The 17,477-nt window shown below is 42.7% G+C and overlaps 1 protein-coding gene across 1 annotated transcript in view; it reads right to left on the minus strand.

Moving 5' to 3' along the window:
* Nucleotides 1-4,170: 4,170 nt before the first annotated feature.
* LOC126482384 (ADP,ATP carrier protein 2-like) overlaps nucleotides 4,171-17,477 on the minus strand; it is a 39,681-nt gene continuing 26,374 nt past the window's right edge. Inside the window, exon 4 of the mRNA XM_050106484.1 lies at nucleotides 4,171-4,907. Within this exon, the coding sequence (XP_049962441.1) occupies nucleotides 4,662-4,907 (246 nt within the window). The 3' untranslated portion in view covers nucleotides 4,171-4,661. The remainder of the gene's footprint in view (nucleotides 4,908-17,477) is intronic.

Below are 17,477 nucleotides of genomic sequence, written 5' to 3' on the forward strand. Positions count from 1 at the left end.
CTTGTTAAACTGTTTTATTTCATCATACACCGATAATTGATGTTACTTTCCATCAATACTCTCCTTATATTGCTTGTTGAGGTGCAGATGTACACTGATGTGACAAACGCCATGTGATAGCGATGTGCACATATGCAGATAGCGTTAATATCGCAGATACAAGATATAAAATCCCGTACACGATGTAAAAAAGGGCAGTGCATTGGCGGAGCTGTCATTTGTACTCAGGTGATGCCTGTGAAAAGGTTTCCGACGTATTAAGGCCGCACGACTGGAATTAACAGACTTCGAATGCGGATTGGTAGTTGGAAATAGACGCATGGGACATTCCATTTCGGAAATCATTTGGGAATCCAGTGTTCTGAGATCCACAATGTCAAGAGTCTGCCGAGAATACCAGACTTCAAACATTACCTATCACCACGGACTACGCAGTGGTCGACGGCCATCAGTTAACGATCGAGAGCAACGGCGTTTACGTAGAGTTGTCAGTGCTAACAGAAAAGCAGCACTTTGTGAAATAACCGCAGAAATCAATGTAGGAGGCACGATGAACGTATCCGTCAGGACAGTGCGGCAGAATTTAGCGTTAATGGGCTATGGCAGGAGACAGCCGACGCGGCGGCCTTCGCTAACATCACAACATTGCCTGCAGCGCCTCTCCTGCACTCGTGACCATGTGGGTTGGACCCTAGACGACTGGAAAACCGTGGCCTGGTCAAGTAAGTCTCTATTTCAGTTTTGTAAGAGCTGATGGTAGGTCTAGAGTCTGGCGCAGACACCATGAAGCCATGGAGTTAAGTTGTCAGCAAACCACTGTGGAAGCTGGTGGTGGCTCCACAATGATGTGGGTTTTATATGAAATGGTCTGGGTCCTCTGGTCCAACTGAACCGATAATTGACTGGAAATGGTTATGTTTGGCTACTTGGACACCATTTGCAGCCATTCATGGGCTTCATGTTCCAAAACAACGATGGAATTTTCACTGGGCTACAATTTTTCGCAATTGGTTTGAAGAACATCCTGTACAATTTGAGCAAATGATTTGACCACCAAAATCGCCCAAGATGAATCCCATCGAACATTTATGGGACATAATCGAGGGATCAGTTCGTGCACAAAATTCTGTACTGGCAACACTTTCTTAGTTATGGACGGCTGTAGAGGTAGGGTTGCTCAATATTTCTGCATGGGACTTGTTGAGTTCATCCCACGTCGTATTGTTGCCCTGTGCCAAACAAAAGAAGGTCCGACATTATATTAGCAGGTATCCCATGACTTCTGTCACCTCAATGTATTAAATGCAGCTGTGGTGAAAGTGAATATAAGAACAATTCGTAGCCCCATAATAATTAGAAAATCTCTGTCTACTGGCCATACAGTTAACTACGAGTCATAAATTCGCGAGTACATCCTCACCCCCTCAAAGAAACACACATACGTAGCAGATGTATTTGAAGTGTGCATGAGAAAATCCGTCATCTCCACAATTGCCTTTGCTTGTCAAGACATTATGGGTGGCGTTTACGGCATCGGAACCTAAGCAAGGTGTATTAGGAAGCCGAGTTGGGACAGCTTAACAACTAATGTGCCACTCTTCGCGAATAAATGGTGTGTAGAGGGGGGGGGGGGGGGGGGATGGAGAGTGCCAGGTTCCTGTTTGGGAGCAGCACAAGCACGTTATTTCGGTGGCTGCGCTCCCCGGGCTGCCTCGTGCTAAACGCGGCCCTGACGTCATACCTTTACTAGGTCTCTGAGTGATCTCTAGCGCATTAGACGAGGCGACAGGGGGGAAAATTATGTAACTGCACTCTATGAATGGACTTCCAAGGTCGAACCAAAGGCGCACGCCACACTTGGCTAGCTTCGTAATGCCGATGAACTGATACTTCCGAACGACATTTACTCTTAGCTTTGGCGTGCTTAGCCTGGGAATGTTCGTCACATTACGCAAGCGAGCCTCCGAGTGGCCTCTTTGGCATTGTTCGGTACCAAAGCATCGTGAAGTAATATGCCACTAGACCACTCAGAATGCTAACAGCAAAGCAACGGCTGTTTGTTGGTACCAAACGTGGATGGAATACCTGTCTTTTCTTTTTCTGACCCTGTTTGTATTGCAATACCACGAAAAACTACTTTTTTACGCTACTCGAGGCGCTAATGACAACTCCGTAGCCCGCTGCTTTTGAAATGACTAGTAGTACATTTGTTTTCAGGATGACGTTTTCTGCTTCTCGGTTCTCTCCAACTGCTGTTTTCGAGAACTATTAAAATGCTCGAGACCAAGTTCTGATTGTTTAATAGTTAAATCGTTCATTTTTTGGGTTTTAACTAGCAGACAAAACTGACTTGTGAACGTAGCGCTATCAACTTCGCTCATACAACTGCTGTTGCAGCTTCTAGTGATTGTTACTGTGGGAGCCGCATATCTGTTGCTTACCAATTCATGAAAAGTAAGAAAAATGAAATACGAGCAAGCTGTTGAAGTGTTCAAGGAAAGCACTTTAAGGCCACCTGCTCCAGCTTTATAGCCAGTTAAAATGAGCCTTGGCCTCTTGATTCACTATTTCTTCTTCCTCTTCATCTGTCTGTCGTCAAGTTGGAACTGGAGTCGCGGAAAACATGCAAAACAATAATCTGTTGAACAAATTCTCGAGTGCTTCTTCTTGGTGCTCGATTCAAGAATATGTAGATTATAATAAAAATTGTGTATGAAGCCGCCTGTACAAAATAGGAGAGGAATATATCAAAAAAATATAATGATTTTGTTTTTGTGAGTCATTAGATCTGTGTTGTGTTTACAATAAGCTTATGTTTCAGTGTGCATGTTTGAAAAAGCGATGACTCTTTTCTCTTTAGCTGTGTCTCTTTGTGAAAAACTATGGACACTTGGTTCTTTACAGGCAAGTCGCTTGGTTTCAGGATTCTGGGAGACACCTTTCAGGGCCTCATGTGGCGAACTCTTGCTGAGTGAACACGATTTAATTTGTTTATTAAGAATAAGGATGGAGGATTTAAATCAGGATTGCTATCGTAAGTGCGAATAATTTGTTCCGTACTTTATAACGTAGGAAACTGTGACGGTATAACAAAAAAGAGACCCTTTTTTCAAATGTTATTCATAAAGAAAACTTCTTAAGCTATTATGCGGCGAGTGTAAACTAAAGGGGTTTATGTTTATAATTGTGTATTTTTACTGGATCGTTAACTCCGACAGAGAAAGCATGAATATGTTGTGTCGTGACGCCACTGGGAAGATTCACTGTCATGTATCCTTTTCTTTCTGGTATTTAGTATCCTCAGAAAATTGTAAATTGACATTCATTATTCATAATGGAATACAGCATAGTTTGGTCTTTAGCAAGACAACTTGCTTGGTATAAGCCTTACCATTAAAATTAGAGAAAGCTCGATGGGTCAGTTAATTATAACATATTAGAAACATAACTTTTATGTAATATATGGCTTCGAATGATTCACTGGTAATTTTTTTAAAGTGCAGGCTGGAACATCTGTTCATAACGGCTATGACGAACTCGTTTACGTCGATCGGCGTATCCTCTGAAGCATGTAAACATATGTCGGTATTATGCACATGGGTTTTCTGTAACCGTGTGCCACATCCACATCAACGGGAAATCTGTCTATAATTCAGCTCTGCAAAACAAAGAAGTATTGAAATGAAATAATCGTCTGGGGTCGTTAGACCGCCTGGCTCAAGTCTTTCTATTGACGCCATTTCGGCGATCTGCGCTTCGAAGAAGATGATTTGAAGGTATTAAGAGCTATTGTATGTGAGAACTTTACACTGTGTGAGTTTTGAGAGGTAGCGTATGTGCCAAGTGTCGACACAAGTTTGGAACTGTGTAACCTGAAACAACTGGATTTTCAGTAGAGGAGAAACAGTCCATCTCCTTAATTCTTTCCCGTAAAATTTCCATTGGCATTGTCGTTGCTTTTTCTTTACCTCATTTGTACATAATAGTTGTGAAATTTTCCCTAAGTTACTCTTGAAACAAACCTGTTATAGTGATTTCACCTCAGGAAGGTAACAAATACTTAACCAGCCGCTAAAATGAGAGTGGCGCCAGCTTTTGTCTCCATACTGCAGACTCTTCTCGCCGGTGCTGAAAAATAGTTGATGATTGTTGTCAGTCACAAGACAAACATCGTGTTTATAGTTATTTTATTTTTACGTATGTTGGTGGCTGATGACAGTATGTGTATAAATATGTTGCGAAACGCTGCGATCTTGTCTTTCAACTATTTGCTGAAGGGATGATCCTCTCCTATAAAAAGAAAATGCTACCTAGGAACTAATCGGAACATGTTTTTTGTAACGGAAACTGGCTGCTTTAGACACATTTGAATAACTCGTGGACCAGCGATAACAAATACGTACCTCCCCGACCAGTCAAACAGTTTATTTGATGAGCGCGAGTCGGGGAGTGTCTGTATGTGTGTGTACTTCTACCCTTCAGTTGGAATTTTACGTTGAAGACCCCCTCCCCTAGATCCCTGCAAGTGGACGCGGCGCCGCAGACTTCGCCCCTCGCTTCGACTGGGAGTGCGACGCCCCGTCCGGCCCGGCTTTCGGCTGTCGGCAGTGGTCCCGCCCGCTGCCTTGCAACTACGAGGAAAGCGGCTACGCTGACGCTCCTTAGAACAGGAAGTTCTTGATCTCGTCGTAGAGGACGAGCACGAGCGCGCCACCCGTGCCTCGCAGGACGTTGGAGAAGGCGCCCTTGAAGAAGGCCTTGCCGCCCTCAGTCTTGTAGATGACCGCCCAGCAGTGCATCGTGTTCTTGTAGACGACGTCCGCCTTGGCACGTCCGGACTGCATCATCATCCGCCGTCGCACGGTGTCGAATGGGTACGAAATGATACCCGCACCTGTCGTCACCGTCTGAAAAACGAGTAAAAGGGATTCTGTATAATGGCTCGCTTTGATGGAGATTATCTGCATAGAGATATGTCAGCATTTGTTGTACGTATCTCCTGTTAATGCTCTATAGGGTAAAACCGAACACCATTTACAAAATTTCATGGCTTGTGAAGGGATATTTTCTGAGTGTAATGGTGTTATGGATCCTTGGTTTACTGTGGCTCGCTGCAGAGTAATAGTGCAATTATGATATATTCGGTTTTTTGCCCCAGTTGTCTTTGTTTCTGTCAAACTACCTTCGCAACACTGCGAAAGTCTTTAATATGCAATAACGAAAAACACAACCATTTATGTAAAACAAGTACAGTTTTATCACAGTGTGTTTAATTTATTCTCTCATTGTATTCGTACAACGTAGTACGTAACACATGCCGAACTGTTCCCTTAAACCTTGTACACACCTAGCGACAAGTCGACACGTGTCGTGGGACAAATATCATGCCTGTTCAGCGACATTTTTCTCGTGTTCTGCGGCCGTCGCAATACAAAAGTTGTAAGTCTCAGGTTTCCCAACGAGATGGGGAACATGCGACAATACTACGCTACTCATACTGATCAGCCAAAACATTATGACCACTGCCCACCGCGACGTTGGATGCCGCCTGATGGCGGTGCAGGCACTGACGCGGTAATTAAAGTGCGCAGCAAAGCAGACACGGACGAGGGATCACCCTAGCGAACACACGGGCTGCAAATGGGGAAATCCATTGAGATAAGCGATTTTGACAGAGGGTACATTATTATTACTCAGAGTTTATGAACGAGTATCTTGAAAACGGCGAATCTGGTCGAAAATTCGCGTGCTTCTGTCGTGAGCATCTAGGGAAAGAGATAGGAGGACAGAGAAACTGCTACTAGCCGCTAAATGGATGTCCACTTGGGGTTCAGAGGCTTGTATGTTCTGTAAAGTAGGATAGATGGTGATCTGTGGCATCTCTCCCGAAAGAACTCAGTGGTGGTGCACGCACAGGTGTTTCGGAGCACACCGTTCATCGTACACTGTTGAACATAGATCTCTGAAGACCACCCCTACGTATTCACATGTTGACCCAATGACATCGTCAATTACGACTGCAGTGGATACAGGACCATCGGGATTCGACTGGCTGTTCTGATGAATCACATGTTTGCCACACTAGGTTGATGGTCGCCTACACAAACGCCGTCATCGAGGTGATCAGCGGTTCGGAAAGTTCAGTTTGCCACAGACGTAGGCTGATGGGGGCAGTATTATGCTATGAAAAAATGGATATGAGCGTTTGGCGTCATTGGCCCCTTGCGGAGCAGGTCCGGCCGCCTTGGTGCAGGTCTTGCTACATTCGACGCCACATTGGGCGAGCTGCACACCGGATGGGGATCAAATGATGATGAAGACAATACAACACTCAATCCCTGAGCGGAGAAAATCTCCGACACTATGGCAGATATTCTCTTGCGCTTGCATGGTAGTAATCGAAGACACGCTGGCAGCTGCTAACCACTTGCATCCGTTCATGCTTGATGTCATCCTCGACGGCGATGTAAGCTTCAGCAGTATAGTTGTCCATGTCTCGGAACCAGAACCGTCCTTCAGTGGTTTAAGGAGCGTTTCAGTCATCTCATGTTGATGTCTCGGTGACCAAATTCACCTGATGTAAATCCTGTAGAACCCACCTGGATCGCTATTGGGCGCCATCACCGCGTGCGCAAATCAGCGGTCTGTTATTTACGCGAATTAGTCTCTGCATATCCCGTGCGTAGACATCCAATGCCACATACCTCCACAAACCTACCAACAAACTCGGATTCCTTATACGCAGAATTAGTGATGCATTTGGTTCCAAAGAAGGACAAAGACGCTATTAAGTAGGTGTTCATAATGTTTAGGCTCATCAGTGTATTGTAGTCTGTACGTTTTCCGAGTCAGTTTCTTCTTGCCTGCCGCGAAGAATACACTGAAAACAACTGAAGATTTTCAGGCTCTCCCATGTCTTTAGAATGTGACTTACTTCCTAAGACTATAAAAACAGAAGCAAAAGGGGACGTGCTCTGGAGCACTGGCCAAAAAAATACGAAATGTCGAAGCTCGACATGGAAAAAAATACACAATTTAAAATCAGGAGAGAAGACAAGACACTATGCGAGTAAAAAAAGTGGCTCTTCTTCGAAAAATCAAACTGGTTGGGTTATCATCCATTACAGTTTTTATTACAAGGCTTGGACCCGGGGGAAGTCGGCGTGCAGACTCCTATGAAGGAGATGAAGATACACTCTCAATGAAGTAAGTGCGTTTTATTTTATTTCACAATTTACCTCAGTGCGCTACACTGACTTTTACCTGTACTGTAATAATATATTGTTATACATATATATCATTTCTGATTCTGAGTAAAAGTTATATGTATACATATTCAGTAAATTAGCCTTCCCTCACCCGCATATTAATAGCACATGTTACATACGATAGATGATTTTGTACCGGCATTGTTGTTGATCTGATCTTTGCCGTGTGGTCCCACTTGTAACCTGTTCTTTGAACATTTGCCGATTTCTGTAGTGCAACTGACTCCGAAGTTGTGAACGCGCGATTTTGTATAGGGATTGTCGCGTTACAATATATCGGGACACACAGTGAAGAATTGCACCCGTCTGGCGTGCTGCTTCCGCAACTGCAGCATTCCTAACAACCAGGTCCATGTGAGTATCGACCGGAGCCTCGTAAACTGGGTTCTTCGTATGCCCCAAAAAGATTGGCGTATTGGTGTCGTCTTTCTTGGACGAATGGTCAATGAAGATGACCACCACGACCAATCCATTGTCGCCCAAACTGTCTTCAGTGCGGTTCCTAAGTAACGTGACTGAATGGAACCATTTTGTTTCGGAACGGGATAACAGCGCATATCGTTGACTTTTACATTGTTGTGTATATATTTTCAGTGCAGTAGAGGAACGAACATAACAATGTAGTAAGGAATCAAGCCACATGTAATTATCCTGTAACGATCCATCAGAGACTAAAAGGTCCCTTATACCAGAATACTCAGGAAATATCTGTGAACAACCTCCTAAATTTTGTAGGTGGGGTTCATTTTTGATTGGAACTAAAGTAACTAACAGCATCTCTACATGGTGTTTGGTTCAGTCCCCAAAAGGGTTAACTGCTAGGAACGTGTGGTGAGACCTCTGTAAAGTTTAGACACACAGGAGCGCTCAAATGCGGGGATATGGTGAGAAGAATACTTGGCTGATAACTGTTTTTCGTCTGCTATCTTAAACGCTGCATAGTTTTTTTTATAGTGAACAATATTCACAGCTGTAAATAAGTTTTGCGGTAACCAGTGTAAATTATTTCGTGATTTGAGGTAGTTTCCTTGTAAGAGGTGCTCGTAGATGCAGTTTCGATCAGTAGCATTTTATATGATGTGACGATCTATTTCCTCCTCTAAATAATCTATCAGATAGCAGACAAGTTGCTTCTCTAAGGCCATATTTTCAGTATTTATAACGAAATATTCGGCGCTGCGTATGATTGCTCACCGCGATTTGCCTCTTTCCTCTCTCACTTAAAACTAAACTCAGCCCGAACAAGACACGAAGGCCCTAACGGTACCGACCGGCCGCCGTGTCATCCTCAACCTCACTGAATGCGGATATGAAGGGGTCAGCACATCGCTTTCCCGGCCGTATCTCACTTTACGAGACCGGAGCCGCTACTTTCCAATCAAGTAGCTCCTCAGTTTACTTCACAAGCACCCCGCTTGCCAACAGCGCTCGGCATACCTGGTGGTTGCCCATCTAAGAGCTAGCCCAGCCCTACAGGCCTTAACTTTGGTGATCTGACGTGAACCGGTGTTGCCACTGCGGCCATGCCGTTGAACTTTCCCTCTCACATAGGTATCACTATAGTTTTTACTTCTCTAGTCACACGACACAATAGAGACGTAACTGTAAACTGTTCGCATTACTGAAGAGCTAGTTATCTTGGCGTATTATGCACGACTGTTTCTCGACTTTGAACTGAGTCTACTCTGTTCCATCAAAATCTATCAACTCGTGGCAATGAACCAGTAGCGTACCTCTCTTTTACCAGTTCTTGTACACGGTTTGCGGCGAGCAAGGTCATGCCTGTAACAAACTGCTCGTCCTCTGCAACTGAACACCAAGATGACTGATTTTATTCAAAGTTATCATAACGCAAGGACACAGTTCAAAATCGGTAAACAGTCACGCAATAACTCGCCACAACGAATAGCTTCTGGTGCGTGTTCTCTCCTGTCTTTTGACTCAAGTAGTATCTTGTATTACTTTTAAATACTTACTTTCCTCTTTGGACTTTCCGCTGCTTTGTAGATTGCACCAGATTTTCCATTCTTTATATTACAGATGTATTAGTTTTAGAAGTACTAGACTAAAACACAACATTATTGTAAAGAGGTCGTATTTACCACAATCAATCACGAAGAAAACATGTGCCCCAGGATAAATACTTCGAACTCAGCTCATAGCACAGGCGGATTATTATTTTGTTTAATTCCAGACTGCGACTTCTAGTCTGACACAACCTATTTATCTGAGAAAGACTAAAGATCGACCGCGGCGTAGAGAAAACCGTTTTTTCCTGACACTTGTGCAAAAGTCCAGTGATAGAACATACGGCAAAGGACTTCATATTATCGTGTGTTACTTGAAACTGGTTTACCGAATGCCATAAATTCATACAAAATGAAGTGCTGAAGCTTACCCCTAAATTCAGAACAATCTGAGAAAATACATGAAATTTGGCATTCCCTATAACTTTCAGTACTTTGTAAGCAAGACAAATGCTGTTCCGTACCGTTATTCGCTTTTGCGCACGATCCTGTATTATAACACTGAATTTTCCACAGTCGAAGAGAGGCAATAACATAATCCCTCCATGCCTTATTAAGTGCACTAGACATGACTCGAACAGTGCGAAAAACGTTCTTGACACTGGCATTTATGTCGATGACAGACATCATGTTAGAGACTTTTAATGGTTCTATCTCAATTTTTTTCTGATAAATTGAGTTTGTAATCGTATTATTACGTTTTAGCATCTTCTCGTAAATTTAGTACTTCGTAGAATACTCAAGAGACGCACGGCAAGTTTGTGGTTCATTATCAGTATAACGCAGTACATATCGAACTACTACAAAGAGACTTGGTAGTGCTCTTCATTAACAACTTCCGCCTCTTACAAATACGGAGACTAAGTAAATGTTTTCGCGCAAGACAGTTACCCAATGCAGTGTGGCTGCCACAGTTGGCAGCAACGCTGCACTTTGTCACGCTCTCAGTCGACCTCCATTTGTCCCCAGTACCAAGGTCACAGGAGTACCCTCGTTACAAATGCTGTTGGCTCTCCAGTGAGTTCAGCAGAACAGTACAAGCTCTGTACATTAGCTGTGCATTTTAATAAATGTTGTGCTGATTTTCATAAATCCTTCCGCCGTTCACGACACAGTACTACACACATGTACATCGGTGAAATAAGAACTGCACTGACTGCTGTCTCGGTTTAACTTTTAATGGAGATGATTGCTGTATATATTCGTGGAAAAATAATGGCGTTGTTTTGTGCAATAATAGCTGTGAATCGGTGAAAACAGATAGCATTTGTCATAATAGTGCAGGGATCATTTTCTAGTCTTTCTTGGAATAATATCCTTGGCATATCACACGATTTAGAAACTGTGGCAGATTCTCTAGAGATCAGTGAGCAGTGGAATTCTGCTGTAACGCGGAGCTCTGGCGACACATCAATAAACGGTTTAGGAGCGGTGTAAGTACCTGTAAGGAAACCTAGAAAGATTTTACTGCTACGTTTGAAACGCGTAGAATGTGTTAGCTAATGTTGCAAGGCTTATGAGCCACGATAGTTAGGACCAATAATACTTGTAACTATACGCTTAACAAAAAACAGAACGAGAAAGTGGTATGCAACTGTAGTTTCATAACTACATTAATAACGAACTTTAGCAATAGATCACCATGCCCGACAAATCAATTAACTACAATTAAAATACGGGTAAGTATTAACACCTGGACCTTGCCTCCACGCGGAATGAGTTCTATTTCAGTTGAGTCATTAAAATACAGGAGGACGGAACAACTCGTGTCAGAAGTGTGTACAGTATGACCATTGTAACTTTTGGTATTGGACTAGGGCAGCGCCGATATTCCAGAAATGGCGCACCAGTCCACACGTAGTCTTTTTCGAGTGTGCATGCTGTTTCATCCCGCTGTCTTCTAATCACTTCAATTGCTCTTTGATGACGAGTGAGGAAATAATGTATGAAAACACAGTAACTTCTAATATGGGGAAGACGACGCTGTACGTACTGTATTTGTTAAACTAATACTTATGGTCACAAGCAAAATGCTTACCTGTTGCGATCCTGCTGCTCATAATTGTCTGTTAAGCGGTAATATTTCTTCGGGGAATTGTGTTTCTGTAGCAATAGATTCGTTAACTTCGAAACATCGATAGTATACAAATGCAGAGTTTTACGAATAAATGTCCTTGATGGGTGGTAGAATAGACGTAATTCCGTATTTTAAAGTTATTTTTCTTCGATTTTCCCTGTTCAAGCAAGGAAAAAAGTGAGAACTCACTTCGGCTCCCCATATTCTGGTGTTTCCCACTTAGAAATTCTCTGGCCGGTCTACTGAGTGCGCTCTATGTTACGTCATACTATGTTACTTCTCGTTAAGTCAACGGAGAGAATTGAGAGAGTCGAACGGACAGTGATTGCTGTTCACAGGAACAAACACGTAAGGTCGCACTTTCTGTCGCTAGTGTTCATAAATAATTTTACACGTACGACACTGTGATTACAGTTTCAGATATGGACGTATTCTGTATCAGATCATAATCCAAGGAAAATTATTTTCGTTGTTTAAAGCAGATCAACAGGATTTACTGAATCAGGCCGCTCAAAGCTCCCAACCTTCATGCTGTTAACCACTCATGAGTCAAAATAGTATGACAACCCGTGCAGATACTTCATAACAATGTTTACGTTGCACATAGCTGTCATGTTGTCTTCGGTTACTACTACGGGCCCCATGGAAACCCAGGTGAAAGTCCACCGTAGCATAACACTGCAACTACCAGCCCACGTCGGAGGCGCGGTGCATGTTTCGAGCAGCCGTACTCCTGAAGTAACAAGAAGCGTGGTTCATGTTACCAGGTGCCTAGTCTCCATCGATCCACAGTATAATCTCGATCGCGTGCCTACTGGTATCGTAACTGACGATGTCGTTAGAGGAGCATGGGAACACGTGGGGTTTGTCTGCTGGGGAGCCCAATGTACGCTGAGTGGTTTGCTTGAAACTCTTGTGCCTGCGCCAGCATTGCACTCTGTCATGAGATCGCTGGTTATCCTAGTTTACAGAACGAGAAAACCTCCTCAACATTGTGGTGCGAGAAGAGGATTTCGTAGAAGTTGACAGTCACGCAGAGGAGAGAAGCATCATGCGTTTATATGTGGCGCGAGAAAAGGATTTTGTAGAATCTAACGATCGAGCAGACGGGTGACTTTACAGGCAACTGTGAGGCACGAGAAAAAGGTTGCAATAGAGGTTGACACTCACGCAGACAGGAATGACGACACACGCAGTAATGTGGTGCGAGAGGTGGACTGTATGGAACTGGGCCGTTATGGTAAGCCACATATAAATCTGTCGGTTGATGGTTCACTAAATACCCACATTTTAGAAAACAGTAAATATGAAGAGAAGAAAGAACAAAAGAAACAAGGAGCTGACGGAAAAGGACAACAAGCCGGCCGGAGTGGCCGAGCGGTTCTAGGCGCTACAGTCTGGAACCGCGCGACCGCTACGGTCGCAGGTTCGAATCCTGCCTCGGGCATGGAAGTGTGTGATGTCCTTAGTTTAGTTAGGTTTAAGTAATTCTAAGTTCTAGGGGACTGATGACCTCAGCAGTTACGTCCCATAGCGCTCAGAGCCATTTGAACCATTGGAAAAGGACAACAGATGCGGTAGTATGGAAGGAAATTAGAGGAGTTCAGTATTCCAGGTGATGGTTAGACAGGCTGAGTATGTAATGAAGAGAGAAAAGAAGACAAAGAGTGTATCCACAATAAACAAAGAAATAAAAGCTTCGAATACTTTTTACTGCAGAAGAAGACATAGAGTTTGAGGATGATGGGTCTAAAAGAGAAGACACAATAACAAAAGGCAAGAAACAGGAAGAAGAAGAAAATAGCATTGAAGTGGGAAATACAAACATGAGCATGAATACTAAGAATGACTGGAGGAGTATGAAGAGTTCAGAAAGGAGGAAGGAAGGTGGAAAGAAGAGGAGAAGGTGTGAGGGCACAATGAAGAAGGAGGAAACGCAGGAGAGGAAGAAAAGGGGATAAATATCGAAGATCGACATGAGTAGAAGGTTTGTGGGGAAAGGAGGAAGAATTTTGGGAGGAAGGAAAGAAGAATACAGATAGTAGTAGACAAGAGGAACCGACGAATGAAAAGGAGGAGAATGTCTTCATAAATGGTGGAAGGAGGAAAGATAGTATTGTTGGTGTTACTGGTGGGTAAGAAAGTGGGAATGTCAATATGAAGAGCGAAAACGCCCCAATGTGTCTTAGAGAAGAAGAGACCGACAGAAACGTATGTAGATTGGAGAGTGAAGAGAGCGAGCAAGATGGGTTCTGGATGGAAGAATGTTCTAGTAAGCAAAAAAAAAGCAAAGAGAGAAGGCAAAGAAGAGGAGAAGCAGTTGGGGGCTTTTGTTAGAGATTTTGTAAATCCGAGAAGGAATAATTTCGATGGTACACAGCACACTAAATTAGCTAGAGTGTGTACTCTGAGACTCTTATTTATAACGAAGAAAGTACTAGCAAAAATAACGAAAATTTATCTGCCAGCCAAGCTAGAAGAAGGGGAAGGTAGAAGCATTTTAGAAATTGCACAATGTCAAGAGAAGGGACTTAAATCTAAGCTAAGTGTCAGCCATTGGATAAAAAGGTAGGATGTGTCAGCTACGTTCCTCAATCGGAAGACTGTTTACTAGGAGAAGATCCTATGGAGGAAGAAGTTCATGGTGAATATGTTTTTTATATTTGTATATGAGAGAATTCACTGAACTAACATTTGAGAGCGGAATAAATGTGACCAGTGAGATTGAAGAGGACGTTACAGTTAGTAGACGCAGCGTGACCCTATGTTGGTTTTGGCGAGGATGGGATAGCGTTGTCGATGGCAAGATGAGTGGTGTATCTGTCGGACTGAAGTGCCAGATTATAGCACGGAGTTTCAAATGAATGGAGGGGCGTAGCATGTCATCGGTGATCAACATGTTTGTGGGCCGCGAGTTTTAACGGCTTAAGACTGACAACACTGTTTACAAACATGGAGGCGGGCTATGAACTGTCAGAAGCAGGCGTGTTACAGCGCCAACATAGCTGTATGATTGGTTGTGGAATTAGCGCATTTATGAATGAGTGTCAGTAGCAATTGTTTGTAATATTTAGTTACAGAACACGTAACCTGTGTTAAAAATGGAAGAAGGAGACAGTTGAAAGGATAGAGCGGAGAGTAGTTTGAGAGTAAACGGTAATGGAACTCTGGTAGTGTTCATGGTATTCAGAGAGTTGATAAACTGAAAACGCGAACAGTAATTTGGACAGTGATCATGAACACCACACGGGTGTTGATGTCGCGGAACGTGAAATTTGCAATGAGAGAAACTTTCATTGAAGTTTGTTGTGAGAGAAACATTCTCGTGTTTTTAATTGTTGTGGTGTCGGCGGTAGTGTAGGACTGTTTGATGTACGCGGCATGGAGTTTGTGGTTCTTTATTGAACACGAGGAGAGTGGGTGTATTAAAAGGTAGCTAGATTAGAGGAACAAGAGCTAAAGAGTTGAAGTGTTTTCCTGGGGAAGATTCGAGGACAAGCCTAAAGATTAGAAGAGATTCGGAAGAACTTTTATGGCATATAGCATGTACGTGAAATTCAAGAAGCTTCACTGTTTATGAACATTGTAGCAAGGTGAATGAGTGGGATAACTGTGAAGAAATTGTTAACCTCAAGAGTTCATGGTACTGTCAGGGAAGGACCACATGTGAACGAACTGTAGTTATTGACTGAACTGTATATACGGACAATTAAAAATTTTACGTGTCATTCGAACTGGCAACATGATTAGACCCATCAATCAATTTGTGAGGACATAGTACGAACTTTCCATGAAACGTCTTTACCAATAAATGTGCACGCCACCAACAAATTCATCCGATCAGGCGTGTGTTATTTGCTACAGTAATATTTTATCTTCTCTGAAACCAGACAGCAAATTCTATTCAGCAGTTCGCTGGAGTCATTTGATCGATTTGCATAAATTTGGTGAATGGCATGTTCAGGAGCAAGATTTTGACTACTTTGAATATTCGATATATTTTGTTCTAAAATGGGCGACGAGGAACTTTATTTGCGGTGATATGACCTTCAACTACTACAACGAAAGAACAGTAAATTTCAAGCGTTCTTTCTGTCGCAGACATTGGTGACGCCAGTAAAGAGAGATTACATTGCCAAACAATAACGGATTCATCACGTGTGAAGAACCACCCACTGAGGTACTTATAAAAACATCGCTATTAATTTTTGAAGTGAAAATTGCTGTTAATGTGTTAGACATTACGAAATGATTGTTTTCTGCGAGAAATGTATAATGCAATCAATCAACTGTTAAACGTGAGAATAGATAATGAAAGGTATCGAAGACAAAATTAGCCTAAATGCTTGATCTGATACAGCTAGGACTGATGGTTTACTCGTAGGCCAAAATTGCGCTAATCAGTATATAAGTTTAGTTAAAGCCATACCTAATGGAGAGGTGAATTTGCATTTGTAAACAATACATGGACGTTACTCATCAAAATTTTGAAATTATAGTAGCGTTGTTTAACTACAAACATGAAAGGCTTTACTGCTAAATTTCTGGAACAAATTACTCGCTAGCAGATCAGAAACATAAAACAAATTCAATAATTAACAGAATCATTTAAGTAACAGTAACTCCCGACGTAGTAGATTATTTGTTTCTTCGTTCATGCATAGTCTTAATGCCGATATTCTCATATGATTAAAGTTAACTACATATGCCGGCCATGTGGCCGAGCGGTTCTAGGCGCTTCAGTCCGGAACCGCGCTGGTGCTACGGTCGTAGGTTCGAATCCTACCTCGGGCATGGAAATGTGTGATGTCCTTAGGTTAGTTAGGCTTAAGTAGTTCTAAGTTTAGGGGATTGATGACCTCAGATGCTAAGTCCCATAGTGCTTAGAGCCATTTTAACCATTTAACTACAAATTTTCCAACGCTCTTGTAGATTGTTTGTGGATATGACTGAGGGTATGAATTATAAAGATTTCGCAAAAACTTTTGAAGATGCAGCTTACTCAAATATGTCAGATTGTTAAAAGAGAAAGTAACAGTGGCTTTGGCGAAGGGTACAGATTAGACATTGGTGAGAGTAGCAAAGATGTCGCACAAGGTTAAGTTGTTATAGCGGAAAGGATCAAATTCATTACTATGCTTTTTCATGTGGCAACTTTAATAACTAATAAGATAACCTTAAATAATCGAGAAGATAACTTAATATTTTAGAACGTTCCCCTCATAAATAATTTGTTGACATTGGTAGGAAATTTGTAGTAAGGTCTTATGGGATCAAAATGCGGAGGTCATCGGTCCCTAAACTTACGCACTACTTAACCTAACTTAAAGTAACTTACCCTATGGATAACACACACACCCATGCCCGAGGGAGGACTCGAACCTCCGACGGGGGGAGCCGCTCGAGCTGTGACAAGGCGACTTAGACCACACGGCTTGTCGTTGGTCAGATCATTCGCTTCCACAAACTTATCATTTTTAGTGAATACTCTTCCTCTTCCAGAGATCGTGCCTCTTTGAATTTAAGGTGTGTATTGCTCTCAAACGATACTACAAATAAGCCATCATGACATAAATATGATCGTGTTCGATGCAAGTTGAACCATTTGGAATGACTTGTACGTCCCCGCGTACGTATACACTACGAATCACTACAAAGCAGAGGATACTATATATTGTGCATTACATTAAGGCCTCTACCCGTTCATTTTGCGAATAGAGCGTCGGGAAAGTGAGTGGTCACACGGCTCAGTGAAGTTGTTATTAGTCTGCTTTTATCTGCGGCCGGTCCCCCTGAGTAGCTATGGGATCAGCGCGGCAGATTGCGAACTTGAAGGGCCTCGGCGTCGATTCCCGGCCGGGTCGGAGATTTTTCCCCGCTCGGCGACTGGTTGTTGTGTTGTCCTTGCATCTGTGTCGTCGTTATTGACACGAAAGCCGCCTCAAACACATTATCATACGTATTTCCACTATTGAAATGGCTGCATAGGGCCGAACCGAAAGTCAATAAACTGAAAAAATTAAAAATAAAAAAGTATGCGGCCGGGAGTCTTCAAACTTTATGTCAGAGAATAGGGTATTAATGACGTTAATCACCGTTAAGGAT

This window comes from Schistocerca serialis, chromosome 5 (genome assembly GCF_023864345.2).
Source record: "Schistocerca serialis cubense isolate TAMUIC-IGC-003099 chromosome 5, iqSchSeri2.2, whole genome shotgun sequence".
Lineage (NCBI taxonomy): Eukaryota > Metazoa > Arthropoda > Insecta > Orthoptera > Acrididae > Schistocerca > Schistocerca serialis.